General features: G+C 57.9%; 1 protein-coding gene across 4 annotated transcripts; it reads right to left on the bottom strand.

Annotated features, from left to right (window-relative positions):
• Window positions 1–1,981: 1,981 nt before the first annotated feature.
• FNBP4 (formin binding protein 4) lies at window positions 1,982–20,150 on the bottom strand. Of its 4 annotated transcripts, XM_075928921.2 has the most exons (17): window positions 19,992–20,150; window positions 16,747–16,839; window positions 14,506–14,642; window positions 13,801–13,990; window positions 13,293–13,440; window positions 13,092–13,212; window positions 11,641–11,973; window positions 10,418–10,628; window positions 9,667–9,785; window positions 8,952–9,056; window positions 8,209–8,342; window positions 7,122–7,300; window positions 6,301–6,611; window positions 4,786–4,930; window positions 4,421–4,683; window positions 3,673–3,830; window positions 1,982–3,007 (listed from the first exon to the last, which is right to left on the bottom strand). In XM_075928921.2, the coding sequence occupies exons 1-17, from the start codon at window positions 20,110–20,112 to the stop codon at window positions 2,917–2,919; spliced, it is 2,859 nt and encodes a 952-aa protein (XP_075785036.2). In that variant the 5' UTR covers window positions 20,113–20,150; the 3' UTR covers window positions 1,982–2,916. The 4 variants fall into 4 exon arrangements, with proteins under 4 accessions (XP_075785036.2, XP_089635041.1, XP_075785035.2 ...); XM_089778915.1 differs by having other exon boundaries at window positions 4,421–4,930; window positions 9,667–9,782; XM_075928920.2 differs by having other exon boundaries at window positions 4,421–4,930.
• Between the last annotated feature and the right edge of the window lie 412 nt (window positions 20,151–20,562).

Consider the following 20,562-nt stretch of genomic DNA (forward strand, 5'->3'; position numbering starts at 1 on the left):
TGTGGACCAGCTCCTACTGCCCCATAGCCGTGCACTGTGCAAGCCAAGCTCTACTGCCCCATAGCCCTGCACTGTGCCAAACCCAGAGGCCGACTCCTGCTCCCGCGGCTCACAGAAGCCACCACGCTCCTCCTGCGGGGCCAACGCCCCCTCCCACAGCGCGCCCAGCACACTTCCGGGTTTAGGGCACGGGGCCCAATTCAGAGGAATCGGGCTAATCGGTCTAAAGCTGTCCCTGTATGGAGCAGTAGACCTGCACACAGACACCAGGCTCTACTGCCCCATAGCCCTGGCCACAGGTGTGTAGTAGGAAGGCCTTCCTACCCTATAGACCTGCACCTGTGAGTATGGAGGGATCCCTTCTGCTCCCCATAGCCTGCACATGCAATTCTGCTATATGGAGTGGGCCTGTTGTATTAATTTGGGAGGAACAGATAGGCTTAAACAGCAGCACTCCTGATTACAACAACCTGAGGACCCCCATTTTAATACTAAATTTTTGGGGACCCCTTGCCCTAGTCCATCAACAAATGTCCCTCCTCTGAGGCCCTGCCCCTTGCTTGCTCTTTATCCCCTCTTCCTCTGCCCCACCCTTGCTCACTTTCACGGCCCTGGAACATGAGGTTGGACAGTGGGCAGGAGTGAGGTCTGAGTTTTGGAGTGAGAAGTATGGGGCACAGGAGGTGGCTCCAGGATGGGACAGGATGTTGGGTTGCAGCAGGGAATTTGGGGGGGAGGGGGTAGAGTCCTAGCAGTGTTTACCATGGCTTCTAGGAAGTGGCTGCCAGGTCCCTGTGGCCTATAAGTGCATGGGAGGATCAGACCTCTCCATGGGCGAGGATGGCAATTTGCTGCCCTGGGAGAAGTCACAGTAAGGGCTGGGACCGTGTAATAGGGCGGGAGAAAAAGGACAGCCAGCAGGGAAGTTGCAGCCAGCAGTGTGACAAGTGAAGAGTGCTGAGGAGGTGCTGCGGGCAGGTTGCCAAGGCAGTAGAGCAGCAAGCTCTGCAGAAAGCAGCTGCCCCCCAGCTGCAGGGAGCAAAGCAGGGCCATGGTCCGCCCTGTGGGGTACACACAGGAATTGGAGCTGGCCGTTGCTCCCCAGCAAGGGTTCAGTGCTACAGGACCCTTGCATTGGGGTGGAGGGGCATATTGCACATGTGCCAGCAGGGGCAAAAGCAGTGTAGGAATCAGACCCTGAGCTCTGCCTGGCTCTGCCTTAGGTCCCCTGGCAGGCGTCTCCTCTGGTCCTGCCAATAAAGCCTCAGTATGCACAACTGCAAGGGATGGCTGTTGCGGTCAACTAGTTACTTCTCGTCCTACAAATGAAGCAGCTTTGTGCTGTGACTCGTGCCAGCCTGTTTCCCCCTGTGGCATGGCCCTGCCCCCTTCACACAGATACCACACTCCCCCTGGCAAGAGGAAGGTTTGCTGGGATTCATCATGCCACGTCAATTTAACCTTTAGGATTCACTACATTAGCCTCACTGTGCCTCCCCCCTCCCCCATCACATGGTAGGGCATGGCATTTCTCCGCACCCCTGACCGGCACTTGGGAACGCTTGCATTCTGTTACTCCGTAAAAAAAACCCTCAATCTTTCTGCCCTCTCAGAAATTTCCTTCTGGCACAATACAGACATGGCTTTACGAAGTGGCTGGTAGAACAGGGGGACCAGGGTAGGCCTGTAGGACCAAAGTAATGAATTAAGTTGAAAAAAAAAATCCCATGACAGGATGTTTGCCATCATCATCCCACTACACAGAGAAGAAGGTGTCAGAAGTGTCACTGAACCGCTCCAAAAAAAAAAACAGATTCCCCAACACTGCTGAGCCTGCAACAACCACCGCTTTAGTGTGCCACAGACCAAGAGAGATCCCCTTTTGCTGTAGAACTGACGGGGCTGGAGGAGTCTGAGTCCCCCAGAAGATTGCTCCCTCCCATGTCCCTGCAGCCCTGTGCTGACACATAAGAACACAGGCTTTGAAGTATAAAAGGGATTTTATTCATGTCTATGTACACATTTACAAAGCCAAAACTTGGAGAAATACGAATGTCTGGAAACCCGAGCGGCCTTCCCTTCCGTGGGAAGAAAATGATTTTTACCTGATTCTGAGCCAAAGAAAAAGGGGGAGGGAGCTTAAAATGGACAAAATGCCACCTTTGCTGAAACCAGGGGGCTGAGGGGGAGCGAAGGGTGGTGGGTCTAGGGAAACTAGAGAAAGAACAGCAACGTTTTTCCACGAGCGGTTCCGGACATGAGGCCTCTCAACCCATGGGACTTAGCAATGGCCAACAAAAGGTTTCATGGCCCTGGCAAAGTGGACACGTCTAGTCTCTGCCCTTGGATCTGCAGACACAGCCTGGAATCGAGCGAAAGGGGAGCTCTAAGGGATGTCTGGGCCATGGGCTGGCTGACAGGAGAACTGCACACACAGGTTCCGACAGGGCCACAGCAGGGCACAGATGCTGGGCATGGCTATGCCAGGAGGCATCAGAGAACTAGGTCTGAACACCTGGGAAGAGCAGTTTTTTCCTCCTTGAACTGCAAGGGGCAAGAAAAGGGTGCTGGACTCAGCTCTACTGGCCAGGCACAGCACTACCCAGGAGGCAGGCCCATCCCATGCAGTCACTGCCGGAGCCCAACCTCCAATGCACAATTCATGCCCTCCTGCTGTGTCAGGAGGAGCCAAAGGGTGAGCACAGGGCGGGTCAGGGCTGCCCAACCCCTAACAGGCCTGTCACCTCCCCACACCTGCCACTCCCAGAGAGGTCCCGGCTTAGGGGGTTTCTGCATCAGCCCATACAACTGAAACAGGATGCCCCAAACGGTTACAATTTATTGACAACAGTCGTATCGGTAAGAGGCTCTAAACTGTACACGTGTAAAAAAACAAAACAAAACAGTGCCGGTGCCTCATGTGCTCGAAGTGGTTTTCCTCCGCTTGAGCCGTGCGCGCCAGTCCTCTGGCAGGGCCTCGAAATTGGCGTTCCTCTCCGCCATGCCACTGTGGGGACAAAAAGTACATCAGGCCCTGCAATGATGTGGGGGCTGAGCACGGGCAACCCACCCTCGGAGGCCTGGGCTCCTCTGGGCAGGCCAGTGGCAGCCAAGCACACAGCTGGTCTCCGTGACAGGAGTCTCAGCCCAGAAACAGGAACTCTGAAAATGGCCTGACTGGCACTAAGAAACAGCTGCCAGCGCCATGCGAGTCACGCCCTGCCCCGCCCCGCCTGTTGTGCTGTAAGCCGGTGGGGGCCCGGAGCCTGCATTTGTGGATGCGACAGCGGCTACAGCGCCCTGCAAGGGGAGGCTCCGCACAGGGAGGACGTGTACGCGATGCCAAGTTCCCAGAGCCGCCTCTGACAGAGTGACCAAATTAACTCTCCAGAGAGCCAGAAACTGGCCCTGGGCCTATGGGCTGCTGGGGCTGCCAGAAATCCCGCCCCCCAATGCATGACAGCACAGCAGTCAGGCTTCAGATCTGATGGGAGGGGTCAGCTACGCTCCTCCCGCCATGCCTCTCACAGGGATGGTCAGAGAGAAGAAGCTTCCTATAAACATCTTCAGAGCAGGTATCGGGGCTACTGGAAGGACTGGGGAAGAGGGGAGGAAGCAGCAGCAGCCACTTGGCTCCTTCCCATCACCCCCAGACCCACGCCACCCTCCTACCTCACTAGCTGCTGCTGCTTCCACTCCTCGATGCGCTTCTGAGAGGTGAGCTCCCGGTCCTCATCGCTGGAGCTGGAGTTCTCCTCCTCGTCCAGCTCCCGCTGGATGCTCTGCCACTTCTTCACTAGCGAGGGCATTTTTGCTTTCCCCTTCTTGCCCTGCACAGGCGGAAGGGGACAGGTGGGACCAAGCAGGTGGCCCTCCCCCACAGGGCCAGGGTTGGAGGGAGAGGAAGCAAGCCGGACCCAGCCATGTGAATGGAGGCAGAGTGGGCGGGAAAGACAGCTGACACTTTCAGAAGGGCGTGTTACTCTGCTCCGGTGGCTGGCTGGGAGACAGGGGGAGGGCGGCACTGAGCAGTGAGTCAAGGGGCTGGCACAAGTCCTGCTCCTACTAAGCTAGGGGTGGTACATTATGGTAGTGCCCTCAGCCCCCGTTACTGCTGGAGAAGCACCTAGAATTCAGCGTCTCTAGCTACCACCAGGAAAGCAGGCCTCCCCCCTCAGTCACTTCAGTGATGTCCAGCAGCAACCCCTACTAGCTCAGGAGTGTGGCCAGCAGCATCAGCCCTTCGCTCAGGGCCCCCAGGCACGCCACACATGGGCCAGCCTCCCAATCACAGACAGGAGGGAAGTGACTTGCCCCGACTGCTCTCTCGGCAGCAGGACCCACTGACACCGCTGGGATCTCCCCCACGGCAGCTCCCCCCAAGCTCGGCCCACATGGGCAGCAGTGATTCTGTTCCTACCTTGTCCTTTTTCCCCTTGCGAGGTTTCTCAGGAGGCAGCGGTTTGGTGGCGGGGGGAGGCGGGGGTGGCGGTTGCGGCGGAGGTGGGGGTGGTGGCTGCTGCTCCATGGCCCCCTTGGCAGGCAGGGCTCCCCGTGGAGGGGCTGGATGCGCCATGGTGGCCGCGAGCCGAGAGGGCACGGCACACTCCGAATAGCCCACGATGGCTGGCACGGTCATGCCCAGGTAACTTTGCTGAAGGCTCAGTCCCGTGGGCTGCGGGCCTGCAGACACAGCAGAGAGATGGAGGTCGGTATGTCCCCAGCTGCTCCCTGCAGACGCTAGCAGACTGGCCTTGCAGAAGCCGCGCCGGGCCTGGTACTCACTGGCAGCCGCGATGGGCTGGCTGTAGAGAACGGGACAGCTGCCGATGGTCGCTGCTCGCTGCACCAGCCCTGTGCTCATCTCGCCGGCTTTCCTCTTCTGCGGTTTAGTGGAGGGGGCAGCAGGCGCGCTGCCTCCGGAGTTACTCTGCAAGCAGGGGGGGCAGTCAGGGGGCTGGACTGAGAGGAGCCGTCTCCCTGGCCCCTCTGCAGAGCCGGCCAAACCTGAGAGGGGCTCTCTGCCAAGGGATGTGCCCACTCAAGCTGGGACTGTGCTGAGTTCTGCTCGTGACCAGCTTAGGCCTGGGGGGCCCAGGGCCAGAGGGAGATCACCACCACGCTGGACTGCCACACCGCCTCATTCCAGCCTCCCCCATAACTCCGGCCTGTCTGAGGGACCTCACTGCTCCCCGTGGCCCATACCCTGACCAGGGGGCAGTCAAACAGGCTGCTAGCGCAGAGGGCCGGCGGTGTGCTGGGGGGAGGGCTGCACCTCAAGCAGGCCTGCAGTCTTACTCGCCTTTGGTCTGCAGTTTCACTTGCCCTGGCAGACAAATAGACTCTCTGGGGAAACATCTGCACTCCTGCCAAGGAACCCTTTCACGTGGCAGAAAACCCTGCACGGAGTCAAGGTATTTGGGCTGTTCTAGAGCAGCAGCACCCCACCAGCCCCAGGCAGCTCACTACTGGGCACTTTGCCCCTCACCCATTGTAACTAGGGATGTAAGTGACTAGTCGCCTCCCCCGCCCTCCTTGTTGCCTCTATCAGAGAGAGGCAGCAAGGTGGGGGGAGGGAAGCAGGAGCCGGTGGGAGCTGGCTTAAAAGCTGTTTCCCCCCAGCACCATCTCTGTAGGGGACAGGGGGTAGCAGGGACCAGGTGCGAGACGGGAATCAGCTAATTCCCGTCTCGTGTCCAGTCCCAGGCACTGCACCTCTGCCTTTTAAAGGTACTAAGAGCTGGCAGGCTCTTAATAGATTTAAAAGGCGGGTGTGCAGCGGGGGGGACCTGGCGTGAGCCAGGAATCAGCTGTCCAGTTCTTAGTACACTTAAAAGAAAGAGCCGCAGTGGGGCTAGCTCCGGGGGCTGGGAGCTAACTGTGCTGCGCTTCGACCAATCAATGGAAATTCCATCCACTAGCTGATTGAACTAAAATTGAATCTCCCTAACTGTAACACTGCTGATCCCCGGCCCCCATCCTAGTTCACAGCACAGAGCAGTGTGCGCCCGGCCACCTCTCTGCAGGTTAAAGCTGGACTTTGCTCCTGCCCCCCCAGGGCTAAGCAACACTCTAAGACCTTTCAACCACCTCTTGGGAGGGACCTTGCCCAAGGCCTTTGGAGAGGGCACATCATTCACCTGAGTCTCTCCCAGAAGCGGGAGGGGGAAAGGAGCTGGCCCTTGCCGCAGGAGGACACAGAGCAGGACCACTGGGAAACATGCCCGGCCGAGACTGTCAGTCTCTGTCACACACAAAATTCTGGACCTGCCCCAAGCTGCAGCTGCTCCCCGCCCTCACCTGGCTGCTGGTGACGGCTGGGCGAAGAGGTTTCAGGGGAGCATCTTCCTCAGTTCCTGGGGCTGGCGGTTCCTCGCTTTCCTCATCCTCCATCTCTACCTCCTGGATCTCTCCGTCCTCCCCAGGAGGGGGCGGCGGCGGTGGAGGGGGCGGTGGTGACTCTGGAGGAGGCGGCGGAGGTGGGGGCACCTCCAAGGGCAGAGGGGGCTGGAGCACGGGGACAGAGGACTGGAGCAGCGTCCAGAACGGGGTGAGCGGCACGAGAGACGAAGCGGAAGCCTGGCCAGAGAAGGTGTCTTTGCTGAGAGGACCTGCGAAGACACATTGACATGAGCCCGGCAACCCACCCTGGAAACAGCCCTTGCTGCAACTCACCCATTCCTCCGTTTGGCCATGTGGCTCCTGTCCCCCAAGGGGCAGCTTGCTTCTTGGGAACAGGGATACACAGTGTCTCTGCCAAGGATGGGCCTGCTGCCCCGGCATGGCACCTCCCTTCTGGGTTAGCTACATCCCAGCTTAGTGAAATCTGGCAGGTTGAGCTGCCAGGGGATTTTTGCCCCTCTCTGCCTCAGAGGAGTTTGTTCTGGTGCTGTCAGGGCCCCTCAGCAGCTGACAGACGGCACAAGTGCATCAAGGGACTGGCCCACGATCACACAGCAAATCCATGGCTGAGCAGGGAACTGAAGCTGTCTCTATGCACCCAGCCACCCTTGGTACCAGCAGCTCTCAGCATCTGCCAGCCATGCTCACTCTCCCTCCATTCAGTCCATGCTGCTTTCCCTTCCCATCTCTCCGCCCCAGGCCCCTCCTCCCCCCAGTACCTGTGGTGTTCTCCATTGTAGAGTCACCACTGGGCTCAGCTTTCTCTTTCGGAGCCGATTTGGGAGCAGCCTCGGTTTTACTGTCCGGGGCCGGCCCGTCCTCTTCCTCCTCGCCATCTGGAAATTCCCACTGGGACTCTCCTGTCTGCTCGTTAACATAGAAATAGCGCCTATGGTCCCTAGATCACAAGAAAGAACAGGCGGCTTTACATTCCCTCCCCTGCATTGACACGCAGACATGGGCCTTTCCCGCGACAGCGCTGTGCTCTCACCGGGAAGCCCCTCTTCTAGCAGGGCTGCCATTCACAAAGGCAACAAACAGCTCTGAGGCGGGAGGTCGGAGCTGGCTCGCTCAAAGCTGTTTGCATTGCTGGCTCTGTGAATCCAGCCCCGAGCCCTCCCTCCAAGAGAGAAGGGCTGGGAAAGCAGGCTAATGTTCAGCAGGGGGCGAGCTCTCTCTAGGAACAGGACTTTTAGGAACTGCCTCCGGAGTACAAACAGGGAGCAGCCCAATTTAAGCAAGGCGGCTGCTCCCCCCATGGGCTGTCGAGGTCCCATGCATGATACTCTTGGTGTCAAACATACAGTGAACACTAGAGAGAGTGAGAGGCTCTGGGAGCTGAAAAACAAAAGAGCAAACATTTCAAACGAAGAACAAATAATCCAGAAAAGCCAAATAGAAAAAGAAATGTTTGGGTCTGACCTGCCGGGAGGAGACAGTAATCCTGTGCTTGGTTCCCATCCGCAGCCAGGGGGCTCTCCTGAGGATCGGTGTTGTTAGCTGGAGTAGAGATCCAGAGGTCCTGCAAAGTGCACAGAGCTCTCGCATGCGCGACCCCCCGAGCCCGCCCTCCTCAGCGCCGTTACACTTGGGAGAGTAAACACCAGCTCTGTCCAATCAGCGACCCAAAGCCATTCCAAGCACTCCCAAACTCTGAGTGCCGGAGGTTCTCTGCCTGCCCAGCACCGCTAACGGCTGCTGCTTTCAGTCTCCGCACAGATGGCGCCGCGTCGTCAGGTGGTGATGGTCACAAACCATGTCTGAGAGGTCAAAGGTGAAAGGTGAAAAGGGGAGAAGAGTGCGTACCTGTCCCAGTGGCAGGACCAGCCTTTAGGAGTGGCGTTTATTTCATACTGTTTTAGCTGTTCGGCTGCGTCTTGCAGTTTGCGTTTGAGGTAGTTTCCATTGAGAGCTCCTTCGCGCCAATCCGCAATACGGGTCTAGGGCCAGCAAACAAAGCAGCTGTCACGCTTCGGCATTAAGGAGAGGGCACGGCACTTGGCCAGGGGATCCCTTTCAACACTGGCAAGAGCTGGGCCATCCTTGGGGGCAGCAGAGGGGGATGCCCTGCTGGCAAGGGGGCAGGTGGCACAGTTCAGCCAGCCCTGTGGACGGGGCTGGGCAAGGGTGCAGACCTGTCCTGTGCGGGCAGACCCACTGACAGCAGTTCTGGGCTGCAGAGCAGAGCAATCAATGGGCCCCCAGGCCCACACAAGCTGCACGTGGTCCGCCTGAGCTTTGGGCAGTGCTGTGCCTGTGCTGCTGGTGCCCAGCGAGCGGCTGGCTGCACTGTTACGTGTGCTCTTCTGGTGCCAAACAGGCTCCTACATGCCCACCCAGGAGGGCTGCCCTACCCCCCCTCGGCAGGCCAGCATCTGGTGGGCTGGGAGAAGGACACGGACAATGTAAGGGGACAGGAGTTAGCTGCCTAGAGCGAGATTAATGGGCCCAGCTGACTGGCTTCTGCAGAGCCCCAGCACCCAGGGAAGAGAAGGGTGTTTGATTCCGCAGGGACACAGGTCAACAAGAGGGCTGAAGGCTTCAGGTACCTCGGTCTGCAACAGCAGCATGTGGAAGTTGGACATGGATTGTCTGTTGATGCCCAGGAACTCCAGTTTGCTAGTCAGGGTATTTGCCAGCTCTCCGATCTGAAACTGTTGACAGAGGGTGTGCAAGGGGGTGAGGAACGGCCTGCAGACTGCCCCGGGGCAGGACTGCCAGGCCTCAGACAGCCCCAGGGTAGCTAAGAGCAGGCAGGGGAGGCAGAGAGAAAGCCCAGGGGCTGTACAGAGTACCCAGAATCTGGCTCCCTGGCCCGTGTTCCGCAAGCAAAGCCATTTCATGCTGCCCAGCTGGAACAAGCCAGCCCTGCCCTGAGCTAAGAGGCCTCTTCCCCCTCTGACTTGGAGGGGTTACACTGGAGTGGCAGACAACTCCCACCCCTGCCCTCCACACACACCGTACAGCCACCGTCTTGTCCGTGCCCCCAGCACACGCTGTACTGCTGCTCAGCACAGCCACGAGCAGCACGCCCAGAACCCAAACCCAGCTGGTGGCTTTCCTCAACCCTCCCACTTTGCACCTTCCCCTGGGGCCCAGGCCAGAGGGCCAACCCGACAGAGTGCCCCAAGGGCATGCACCAACCCCCACATGGCCCATGCTCAAGGATGAGGCTGGGAGGGGTCTCCCTGCCCCACCCCGCAATGCAGCTGAGACCCAAACACTTGCCCATTCCATGTTCTTCTCTCCCCTGCCTCCACCCACCTTCAGGTCCTGCTCCTCCTCCTCTGCTTTGGGTGCCCCCTGAGGTTTCACTTTGTCCTGGACTTCCTCTGGCTCCTGCTCTTTGTCCGACGTCTCCTCAGTGGCTTCTGCACTCACTGCTGAGGGGGACAAAACACGTGAGCCCTCCGACTGGCCCCAAGCACCCTCTGCCAGGAAGGGAGCTGTTCAGTGGCAATGCTGCTCACACCTGCCAGGCTCTGGGGCACATGCCATCCCCCCGTGGCCAGAGCTGTCGAGACACCCAGATCTACTACCTATGCAGCGACGCCACCCTCCGCCCCACAAGCGGCTCCCTGCTATTGCTGGGGCTGTCCCAGGAGCAGAGCCCTGCGCAGATACAAAATTTGTATCCACAGCCGATCTGAAGACCGAGAACTATCCCGTGGACATCTGTCTCCATGGATAAAAAGCAGTTACGCGCAGACTTGCAAAGCGGCACCCAAAAGGCTCTGGGGCGCCACATGCTGTGATGCTCCTCCCAGTGGAGGGCATGCACAGAGACCCCAAGAAAACATGCGTAACCTAGCCACCACTGCTGGGCTTAGAGACAGGAAGGAGCTCAGGCTGGCAGTGAGACCCTCCCAGATAAACCCCCAAGTGTTTGACCCTGCAAGGTGAAGGAACAGCCCACACAGAACTCTGCAATTTGGTGTGAGGCTACAGCTCTCCCTGGAGTCACTGGCGGGACAGGGAGCAAGGGCCTTGACCCAGGAGGCACCTCTCCAATTACCTGCTTCCTTGATTTCAGGAGTCTCTCGGCCAGCCTTGCTAGAGCTGCGGCTGGTGGACTCTGGGCTGGCAGCCCTGACAAAAAGCTTCCACTTCCCTTGCTTGGAGGGCGGCTTGGGCACTGGGTCGTGTGATGCTGACTGGCTCCCATCGGAGAGCGGGCTGGAACCCGAGACGCTGCCATCGCCCTCCTCCAAGGCTCGCAGCTCCGCCTGCCACAAGACCAGAAGGTGAGTGCTGCCGGGGGGAGAACTTGTAGGGGAAGAAGGCAAAGCCCTGCCCCAGGGAGGGGACAGCAGGACCCAGTGTGGCCAGGCCAAGTCCAAGCGGTGTTGCGATCCCCATGCCAGAAGGCCAAGCCCAGAGCGGAGAGCTGGGGCCAACCATGCAGGACAGGAGACACCCCTGGGGGCTGGGTGCGGAGGCACATGTATGTAATGGTAGGTCCCAAAAAAAACAGACCAAGTGCGGTTGGTGGATTGCCTTGCTGAAGTCTAGAAACCACTGGCCTGAATCGTCATGGGCCCCTCTGGCCTGGAAATCTAGGGATCTGCCAGCAGATGGCACAGCAGCCTAGCACACGTGTGCCCATAGCGAAGGGGGTGGGTGGCAGTAATGGGATCCCTGAGAAGACCTCCTGGGTTGAGGTTGGGGGCATAGTCCCTTTTTCCAGAAAGGGCCCCCCTTCGGCACTTTCCTTCCCGTCAATTCTCTCCGACTGGGAAATGAAACAGTGCCCGTTCGGGAAAACCCCTCACTCACAGCCAGATTTCTCGATGCAGCGCCTCAGCCAACGCTGCTTCTTGCTACTCCAGCCCCGGTCTGTGCTTTAACTGAGACCAGCCTATCTATGAAAATCTCCAAGCCCCTACACCCGGTGGCTATGCCGACCTTCCGGCCTGTGTAAACACAGCAAGGTTCGCAGAAGAATGCTTCTGAGCACCAGGCTAGCACCGCTCGAGTCTTTACAGTGAAGGGAAACCCCTTCCCTCGCTGTATACAGCGGCCGCACTGCAGTCGTAGGGCTTGCAGTGTAGCGATAGCTGTGGGGCCATTCTGCCGGAGGGAGCAGCACTCTGCGTGGTGCCTCTCTCCCCCATTGTTGCTGAGGGGCAGCCCATTTACTCAGTCCCCAGCACAGCCCGCACGGGGCTGGGTGGCGATGTGACCAGTTTCCCTCTAGGGCTGTTAATGGCGGAGGACCTGGCCACGCCTGCTGCCTACCTTCTTCCTCTCCAACACGAGCTCCAGCTCCAGCGTGTCCTGCTCCTCCTCACTGCTCTCCCCTGACTGCACCACGCTGCACAGACCCTCCTGGGAAGGGTCTTCCAGAGCATCCTTGCAAGGGTCCGGATCCTCAGCGGCCACTGCCACTTCCTCTGCAGCTGCCTTCTCTTCCAGCACTGGCTCGACCTCCTCCTTACAGATCACCTTCCTCCTCCAGCGCTCCTCTTCCTCCTTCACCACCTCGGGCACCAGGGGAGCCAGCAGGGACGCTGCCACCCCCTTCTTCTCCTCCTCACTGCTCGAGAGGGCCTGGACGCCTTCGTTCACCTCCTGCGGGACAGACAGGAGTCAGCCACCCAAAGGCCTCTCAGACAGCGGCACGGGGGGAACAAGAAGCATTCCCCTTGGAGAGATCCCTGCAACAGGGCCTCTTTCCCAGCCAGCGATTTGAAGCAATCAAGGACGTGCCACATGAAACCAGTCCAATGCTCCAGCCTGCACCAGGGCTTAGGAGGAAGGTGCAAGAACCCTGCAGTGGACAATTCCGGAGTAATGGGGAAGTATCTCCCTAGCGTCACTGGGGAGGGGTTCAGTCTTTAACCTGCTGGATCTGACCTAGCAAACACCCAGACTTATGACCAAAGACTTCAGCTCTGCTGGCATCTAGGGCGTGTTGCAGGCCTGCTAGACCCAAACAAATAGGCCTTGGTGCACAGCAACGTTTCCTCTAATTTCTTACATTCATGTGTTGAATAAATTTTGTGCGCGCACTGAGGCCTATATAGGTGTGCACCACCAGTAAGAACACATGCTGCCGGCTATGGGCACTTTGCTAATCAACGGTCTGGCATTTGAATCTCTTCCGGGTGGCTGCCTAAGCACTCAGCTTACAGGGATCACTGGTGTACACAGACTTCCTCTTAACCCCTTTACCTGAACACGGCCTGGGGGCTACTGGGAGTCTCGGACGCTCCTCCTCTCCCTCACCTCTCCAACGTCCTCTCTAAGCTGGACAGCTGCAGCCTTTGCAGTCCCTTCCTATGGATGTTTTCCCAGCCTCAGATCACTCATCACCTGCCTCTGACCTCTTGTCTTCCTCCCGGGGCAGGGGCCCCAGAGCTGAACACAGTCCTTCTGGGGAAAGCATCCTGTCTGATCCAGTGGGGCACTAGAAGCTGGCTAGCAGTTTTTATCCCATTACCATGCTCAAACTCTGTGGCTAGCTGAGGTCCCACCAGGCTGTCTAGAAGCACAGAACATTAGAACTGGAAGGGACCTCGAGAGGTCATCAAGTCCAGGCCCCTGCCCTCACGGTAGGACCAAGCGACGTCTAGCTCCTTCCTGGCCCATCTGTTCCCCGGGAGCCCAGGGAGGAGACTAGACTGCAGCATGATAGAGCGTCTCTTGAGCTGGCCTGCAGGAATAGGGAAGGGGCAAGTTCCACTGACCTTCTTCACCTCTCGCTTGGGTAGGAGAGTCCCGCGGCTAATGCTGGCAACAGCGACCCCTTTCTCCTGAGGGTACAGATCTGCCGCCACCAGGAAACTCCCTTCCCCGCCTGCCGCAGAGCTAGGGAGAAAAAGGAGAGGTTGTGACAGGCCGCACCATCACCCTCTCTCCGCTCCAGAGGTGACTGGGCAGGGCCTTACCTGGGCTGATAACGCTGCAGCCCCTGAACCTGGGTGGCGAGATACTGCGGCAGCTCCCAGGTCACCTCATTGGTCCGCGTGTTCCAGTAATAGTAGCAGCCGGTGTTCTCATCCCAGACCTCTTGCCAGTCTCCCATCTCCACGCCCACTGAGAGAAGAAAACCAAAGGCCTTGAGTGAGCAGGGTGCCCTAAACCCGCACCCTGGCCCACTGCACATGCCTCAAGAGACAGAGACCCCACCACCTGTCCCTGCACTCATCCCCCCGCGCCAGCCACTCACCAACAGCCCTTGGAAGACACAAACCTGTGTGTGTCGGCCACTAAGTGTCTCATTCTTGGGGCTACAGCACAACATTCATCTTCTGACATCGCAGCTACAGAGAACGCGGCTGTTTCCAGTCAATGAAAGGGACTGGCGTGCTGCCGGGGATGGAGGCCCCCCCAGCGCCCTGGCTGGAATGGCTGCCCGCACGCCCTGGGGCAGACGAACCCGGCAACAGAGCTCACCTCCTGCCAACGAGCACTGGGTGTCATACTGCCACTCCGCCGACTGGGCGGAGCCCGTGCCGTTCGCCGTAGCCGAGGGATGGCTGGAGGCAGAATCCTTGGGCTCTGGGCGTGGCGGAGTTGGCGGGGGCGCGGCAGAGGCAGCAGTGGATCCAGTAGGCTGGGGCGGAGCGGTAATGGCATCAATCTCCTTCAAAGACATAAAAGGGTTACAGTTGAATTGAAGACCCAGATTTGGGCACTCAGACAGTTTGGGCAAAAAAGCCCATCCCTTATGTGCAGACAGCAGCCGCTACCCCAGGGACAGCCCCGGAAACCTGCCCCCGCCTACCAGCTTCATCCTCTACACCCGCGTTTCTTAAACTGTGTTCTGTGGCACACCGATGTGCTGCGAGGCAGTCAGCGGTGTGCCACGGAGCACAACAGAATTCAACATGGCCACCCTTAAAGGGGAAGGTGACCTTCCCCCGACCCTTCCCTGCCACCCCCCCCCACCCCCAAAAAATATTGTTTGGTGTTCCTCAGTCTTAAAAAGTTTAAGAAACACTACTCCCCACCCTCTGCCTTCAGCCCCAGGGAAAGCATCTTTGGCCACCTTCCTCTATAAACACACTAAGGCCGGTCACAAGGTGGTGAGATTTCCCCGTTTGACCCCGGGGCCTGCCAGCCCCCTCAGGACTGACGCGGGATGGGATTGTTACTCACCGCCAGGAAGTTTGCCAGCGTACTGTCAATATCTGTCGAATTGTTGCCGTTGGCATCTGTGGACGGCACCGATTTCTCAGGTGCCTCTCCCTCCTCATCGTCACTGTCTGCGTACGCACCGAGCAAACATAAGCCACCTAGGCAGAGGAGAGGTACCCGTGAGGAGCTCCCTGAGTTTTGGGCAACTGAACCACACAGACCCCGCCGTCCATCTCTTGCACCGTTTACACACAGAGAGGCCACCACCCCAAAGTATACAGGAAGTGTCAGCAAGCCATTGGCACAGCAGGAAGCTCAGCAATGATTGTTATACATATTGTGGCACAGGCTTGCAGCACTGGGCACCCGACAGACCCACCAAAGGCCTGATCCCTGCCTCAGGAAGCTCGCAATCTCATTTTAAACAAGATGCAACTTTGCAACCAGGAAGGCTAGAAGCTTGCAGTGCTGGATGTGCACTGAACGAGTCAGGTAGGTCCCATACATCCCACCCAGGCTCTGTGCTGGAGACTGCATGCTCACGGGGTACTTCCTCCTACACGTACCAGTGGCTGTCGAACGTGGCAGCGCAGGAAGAGCAAAAGCTTACTGAGGGTAACTGTTGTGAGCAGCATTAGAAATCAGGAAAGCCAGTGGCCTACCCCAGAGTTGTAGGCATTTCAACTGTTTAACTACAGATTAAATCCAAACAAGTAACAAACCAGATTTAACAGCCCAGAGGCTGCTGGAGCTCAGTAAGCTGAATCAGGCCACAAGCCTGGGACTGGTGTAAATAAAAAAGCTGCCTGCCAGCAACCTTCCCACTCCCAGCGTTCCCTCCAGGTGCCTTCAGAGTGCACAGCTCTGGATTCCAGACTGGGATTGATAGTTCAGTGGGTACACACGCATTCCAGAAGCCAGCTCCTCAGTGCACCGTAAAGGTGAGCACAGAGAAGTGGGAAAACAACAGTATCACCCCCTTGCTTTGTTTCATAAAGGTCACTAATAAGGGGCCTGAAGAGTTTCATGTTACAAATTCTGGCCCCTTGGAAAAAACCGTTAGACGGAGCAGTCTATGGAGAACTAGTGGGCTTGATGCTTGAACCTAACTGAGGCCTGGTCTGCAGTAGGCTGGTGTATCGGTATAGCTCTGGGGTGTGAAAAAACCAGAGCCTCGAGAGACGCAGCAATGCTGATCTCACTCGAGGTGTACAGAGAGTTAGGTCAACGGAAGATTCTTCCCTCAGCCGAGCTAGCGCCTCTTGGGCAGGTGAATTACCTACACTCTCCCCTTCCTGTTGGGCAGGTGAATTACCTACACTCTCCCCTTCCTGTTGGTTGTGTTAACTGCAGCGCCATTTTAAACACAGACACACCTTGTCTGAGGCAGGAAGGGATTTTTATTCAAGCAGGAGAAGACGCTGAGTAACCAAGACAAAGTTAAAAAAACCCTTAAACAACAATCGTCCCATACCACCTTAGAGACTAACAACAACATATAAATAGTATCACGAGCTTTCACTCTTCAGATAACAAATATGACAAAAAAAGAAGTAGGCTGCGCCCACAGAAGCTCACAATACTATTTATATATTTTGTTGGTCTCTATGGCGCTACAGAAGTATTGTGATTTTTTAATTTTTTTTAGTTACAGGCTAACACGGCTACCCCTCTGTGACCTCAAGACAAAGCCAAAAAATTGGAACAAATAGCAAAAGACTCAACACCTCTACATCGACGATTAGGGATGAGAAAGAAAGAAAGCCACTGAGGCTAAGTCTACACAGGCACTCTGCAGCACCATAACTTTATGGCTCAGGGATGTGAACAACCCCCCCAGCCCTTCACCCAAGTACAGCAAGTTCCAGTGCTGCAAAGCGCCAATGTGAGAGCGCTCTCCCAGAGCTTGTGCCATGGCCACATTTCAGTTTAAAGCAATGCTGCGGCTGTACTTTCAACTTTTAAGTGTAGACAAAGCCTCAGTCATCCGTGAAATCCTTCAGTGCATACAGGAAAACAAAACCTGACAACCCTGAGCCTTCCTAGGCAAAGGACAAGCAGGAGGCACTTGCTCTGAAAGATCCATTCAAGCCTCCTTCCTGCACAAACAGACCAGGGCACAAACGCCATCTCTGACTTTGGCAGCTGCCTCCCTAGAGCGCCTGGCGCCAAACATCAGACACAGACTTGGCTGCTTGCCATTAGTAATTGCAGGCTCTGCTAAAACTCAGGGAGAGCAAAGGAAGGACATGCCCCACCTACCTGTTGGCTTGACAGCTGCTGGTCCAGCAGGGGCAGTCATTTGGGGCGGGTTGGGAGCTGTTCTGGGAACTTCCCCAACCACCTCAGGTTCATCTGGATGAAGGAAGGAAAAGCGACCGTCATTTCAGTGGCTGCATCAAACGAAGAGCCTCTGCCGCCAAAGGAACCCGTGAAGGAGAAACTCCCCATGCCTGTTTCTGGGTAAACACTGGATGGGGTACTTCGCTGCAAAGGTAACACGCCTCCCATTCCACACAGCAGCAGCTCAATACACTCCTCTGGGGCGATCACTGCATCTTGCCCTGCAAAAGCACTAGTAGGTTCTGGTCCCTGCTCTGGGGCACAACCCAGACAGCATAGCCCCAGCCCGCCACTGGCTACCACAAAACCTCCCACATGGCTCACCTGACCATACTGAGCAGCGGGGAGGGAGGCAGCGACTAATTGAAATAATTGGGGGCTACGCAAGGCAGCAATGGGGCCGTGTGCACAACCGAGCTGCTCAGACTCCCTGCCAAGTTCCCTCTTTCATAAATAAGATCAGCTCTCCCCAAGACCCGCGTAAGGCCAGCCACCACAGGCTGGCAGATTGCTTGTAGGCAGCATGTCTTAAGGAGGAAAAGAGCAAGACACTGACCCAAAACAGAAAAAGGGACAGCTCCCGCCCCTACTGCTGTGGCAAAGGTGGAGCCAAGCAGCTGCAGGCAGTTCTGGGGGCAGATAGCCCAGCAGTCTCTCCCTCCCGTGCCCTCTCTCCCAGCAGCTCTGGTACTCCCTCTGCTAATCTCTCCAAGGAAATTCTCTGGAGATCATACTGCTTAGTCACCTACTGGACAGGAAGTCCCCAAGCTTAATTGAGAGGCAGGGCCTCTGAGCACTACACAACATTTATGTGGACATTCTCAGAATGCTATGCTGCTAATTCCCAGCTCGTGCTCAAAACAGCCAGGAAGCCCAGACCCCATGCTCTGCCTTCCATCCCTTATGTCACTGCACCACACGCATGAAGGCCGGTGGCACAGCATCTGTTTTATTAACTGCACGCTGAGATCTTTATTTTCCTCTCATAGCTTCTTTTCGAAACTGAAACCGGCAGGGTAGCCCCCTTGCACAGCCGGGCAAAAATCTTCGCTTCCCTTGCGTCAGATACTAACTGGCATTCCAGTGAGGCACCAACTGGGCACAGATGGGATTGGGGGTTGCCAATGGTGAAATAATCACATCATTAGTGCAAAGAGAGCAGTGAGCTCAGTCAAGGAAGCCACAGGGTCTGTGGAAAGGGAGGCTGTGTGGTTCAAGAGAAGACATTAGCTTCCACCTCAGAATGGCAGACTGTTCTGGGAGTGTTGGATGGGCTAGGTATTGCTTTGCCAGGGGTGGGCACGGTCAGGCCCAGCTGCTCACGTGCATCTAGTTTTCCATGACCTGCTATGTCCGCTGAGTGTGAACTGAGTCAAGCTATTATCCAAGACTGAGAGCTCTGCTGCAAAGCAGAACATGCTGCAATTAAATCTGTGCAGAGCCACATCCAAGGTCAGACACAAGTAATGCACCAAAGCACAAAAAGGGAATAAATCCCAGGGTGCAATATCAGCACTACCTCCCACAGCATCTACCTCCACCATCTCCTGACCCTTTGCTCCCAAACTACAACTGCCGATCCAGTCACTCGCATCAGGAGCAACAGAAGAGGCTAAACATCCAACTCGGGAGAGAGACAGCTCTCCACAACAGCTTCCACTCCTATTTTGGAAAGGTTGAAACGGCCCATACTATTCAGACAGCCATGGGGCAAGCAATAAACCAAAGCATCAGAGAACTATGAGCGTATAAGGAAAAGCCTTTGCAGACCTGCAATCCAATAAAGAACCCCTTGAATAAACATGATGCACCAGCATATTACCAGAGATAACCTGACCTATTAGATTGCATGACAGCACCCAGCTATTCAGGCTGCTTCGTACCCACCATCTTGCTATTGAGGGCGCACATCGAAACCAGCCCAGCAACCCCGTACCCACACTAGTAGAGAAAGCTACAATACACATATAAAAACCTGACAATCAGCCGCATACCAATCACCCTGCCAGTGAGGACTACAATACACCCACAGAAACCCACCCAACATCTGGACATGCACAGGGCTACAATACACAGGCAAAAACCAGCAAAGTGTACCCGCTTTCATAACCGGCCAGCAAGGACTACAACACTGACACAGAAACTGGCCCAGAGGCCACAAGCCACTTTCTTTTCACCAGATCAGCAGCACCTGTGCAGAAACCCACTCCACAGCCCTACACCTGTCCCTGCCCACCACGGCCACACCACACACGTAGGAAATCATGGCTGACCTGGTGCTGGGGCACACACAGAAACTCACTCAGCGACCCCGCCTCTCGGGCCAGCCAAACGAAGAGGCGGGACAGGAAACCCCCGCTCCCCAGGGCATTGCACCTGCAGGCCTCCACCCCCCCCCAACTTCCTGATACTCCTAGCCCCACCCCCCATCCCTGCCTCTTCCCCCCATCTCTCCCCCCCAAAGCCTCCTGGTACCCCTAGCCCCGCCCCCATCCTTGCCTGTTCCCCCCCAGCCTACCCCCTCTTCCCAAGGCTCCTGGTACCCCTAGCCCCGCCCCCATCCCTACCTCTTCCCTCCCAGCCCACCCTCCATCTCCCTCCCCCCCAGGCTCCTGGTACCCCTAGCCCCGCCCCCATCCTTGCCTGTTCCCCCCCCAGCCTACCCCCCCCCCCCCAAGGCTCCTGGTACCCCTAGCCCCGCCCCCATCCCTACCTCTTCCCTCCCAGCCCACCCTCCATCTCCCTCCCCCCCCAGGCTCCTGGTACCCCTAGCCCCGCCCCCATCCTTGCCTGTTCCCCCCCCCAGCCTAGCCCCCCCCCCTCTTCCCAAGGCTCCTGGTACCCCTAGCCCCGCCCCCATCCCTACCTCTTCCCTCCCAGCCCACCCTCCATCTCCCTCCCCCCAGGCTCCTGGTACCCCTAGCCCCGCCCCCATCCCTACCTCTTCCCCCCCCAGCCTACCCCCCCTCTTCCCAAGGCTCTGGTACCCCTAGCCCCGCCCCCATCGCTTTCCCTTCCCCCCCAGCCTAGCCCCGCCCCCATCCCTCCCCCTATCCTCACCAAGCCCTGCCCGGCCCCTCCCCCGCGCCAGGCCGGGCCGGGCCGGGCCGCAGGGCCCAGGCTGCGCTGGTGGCGGCGCCGCCCCAGGCCCGCGCGCTCCTTACCCGCCTCCGAGCCCGAGCTGGCGTCGGGCGGGGCCGGCCCGTCGCGCGCGGCGCGGGGCCCGGGCGGGGAGAGCTGCAGGATGGGCCGGCGGCCTGGCGCCGCGCGACCCTTCTTCCCCATGGCGCGCGGCGCGGCCTGGCGGGAGGGCGGGGCGGGGAAGTGACGCTGCGGGGCACGCGACGGCGCGAGGGGCAGGCCGTGTGACGACACAGCGGGGGCGGGGGCGGGGCTTGGCCAGAGCCGCCTCTGGCTTTGCGCGTGCGCGTTCTGCTCAGCTCGCGCCCAGCGCGTCTGCGTGTCCTGCCCAGCCCGAGCTCGCGGGGGGGGGGGGGGTGTCCGTCCAGCCCGTGGTGTGTGTGTGTGTGTGTCCGTCCGTCCGTCCGTCCGTCCGTCCCCTGGGGTGTGTGTGTGTGTGTGTGCGTCCGTCCGTCCGTCCGTCCCCTGGGGTGTGTGTGTGTGTGTGCGTCCGTCCGTCCCCTGGGGTGTGTGTGTGTGTGTGCGTCCGTCCGTCCCCTGGGGTGTGTGTGTGTGTGTGTGCGTCCGTCCGTCCGTCCCCTGGGGTGTGTGTGT

This window comes from Pelodiscus sinensis, chromosome 5, assembly GCF_052426305.1.
Source record: "Pelodiscus sinensis isolate ZL-2025 chromosome 5, ASM5242630v1, whole genome shotgun sequence".
Classification (NCBI taxonomy): domain Eukaryota; kingdom Metazoa; phylum Chordata; order Testudines; family Trionychidae; genus Pelodiscus; species Pelodiscus sinensis.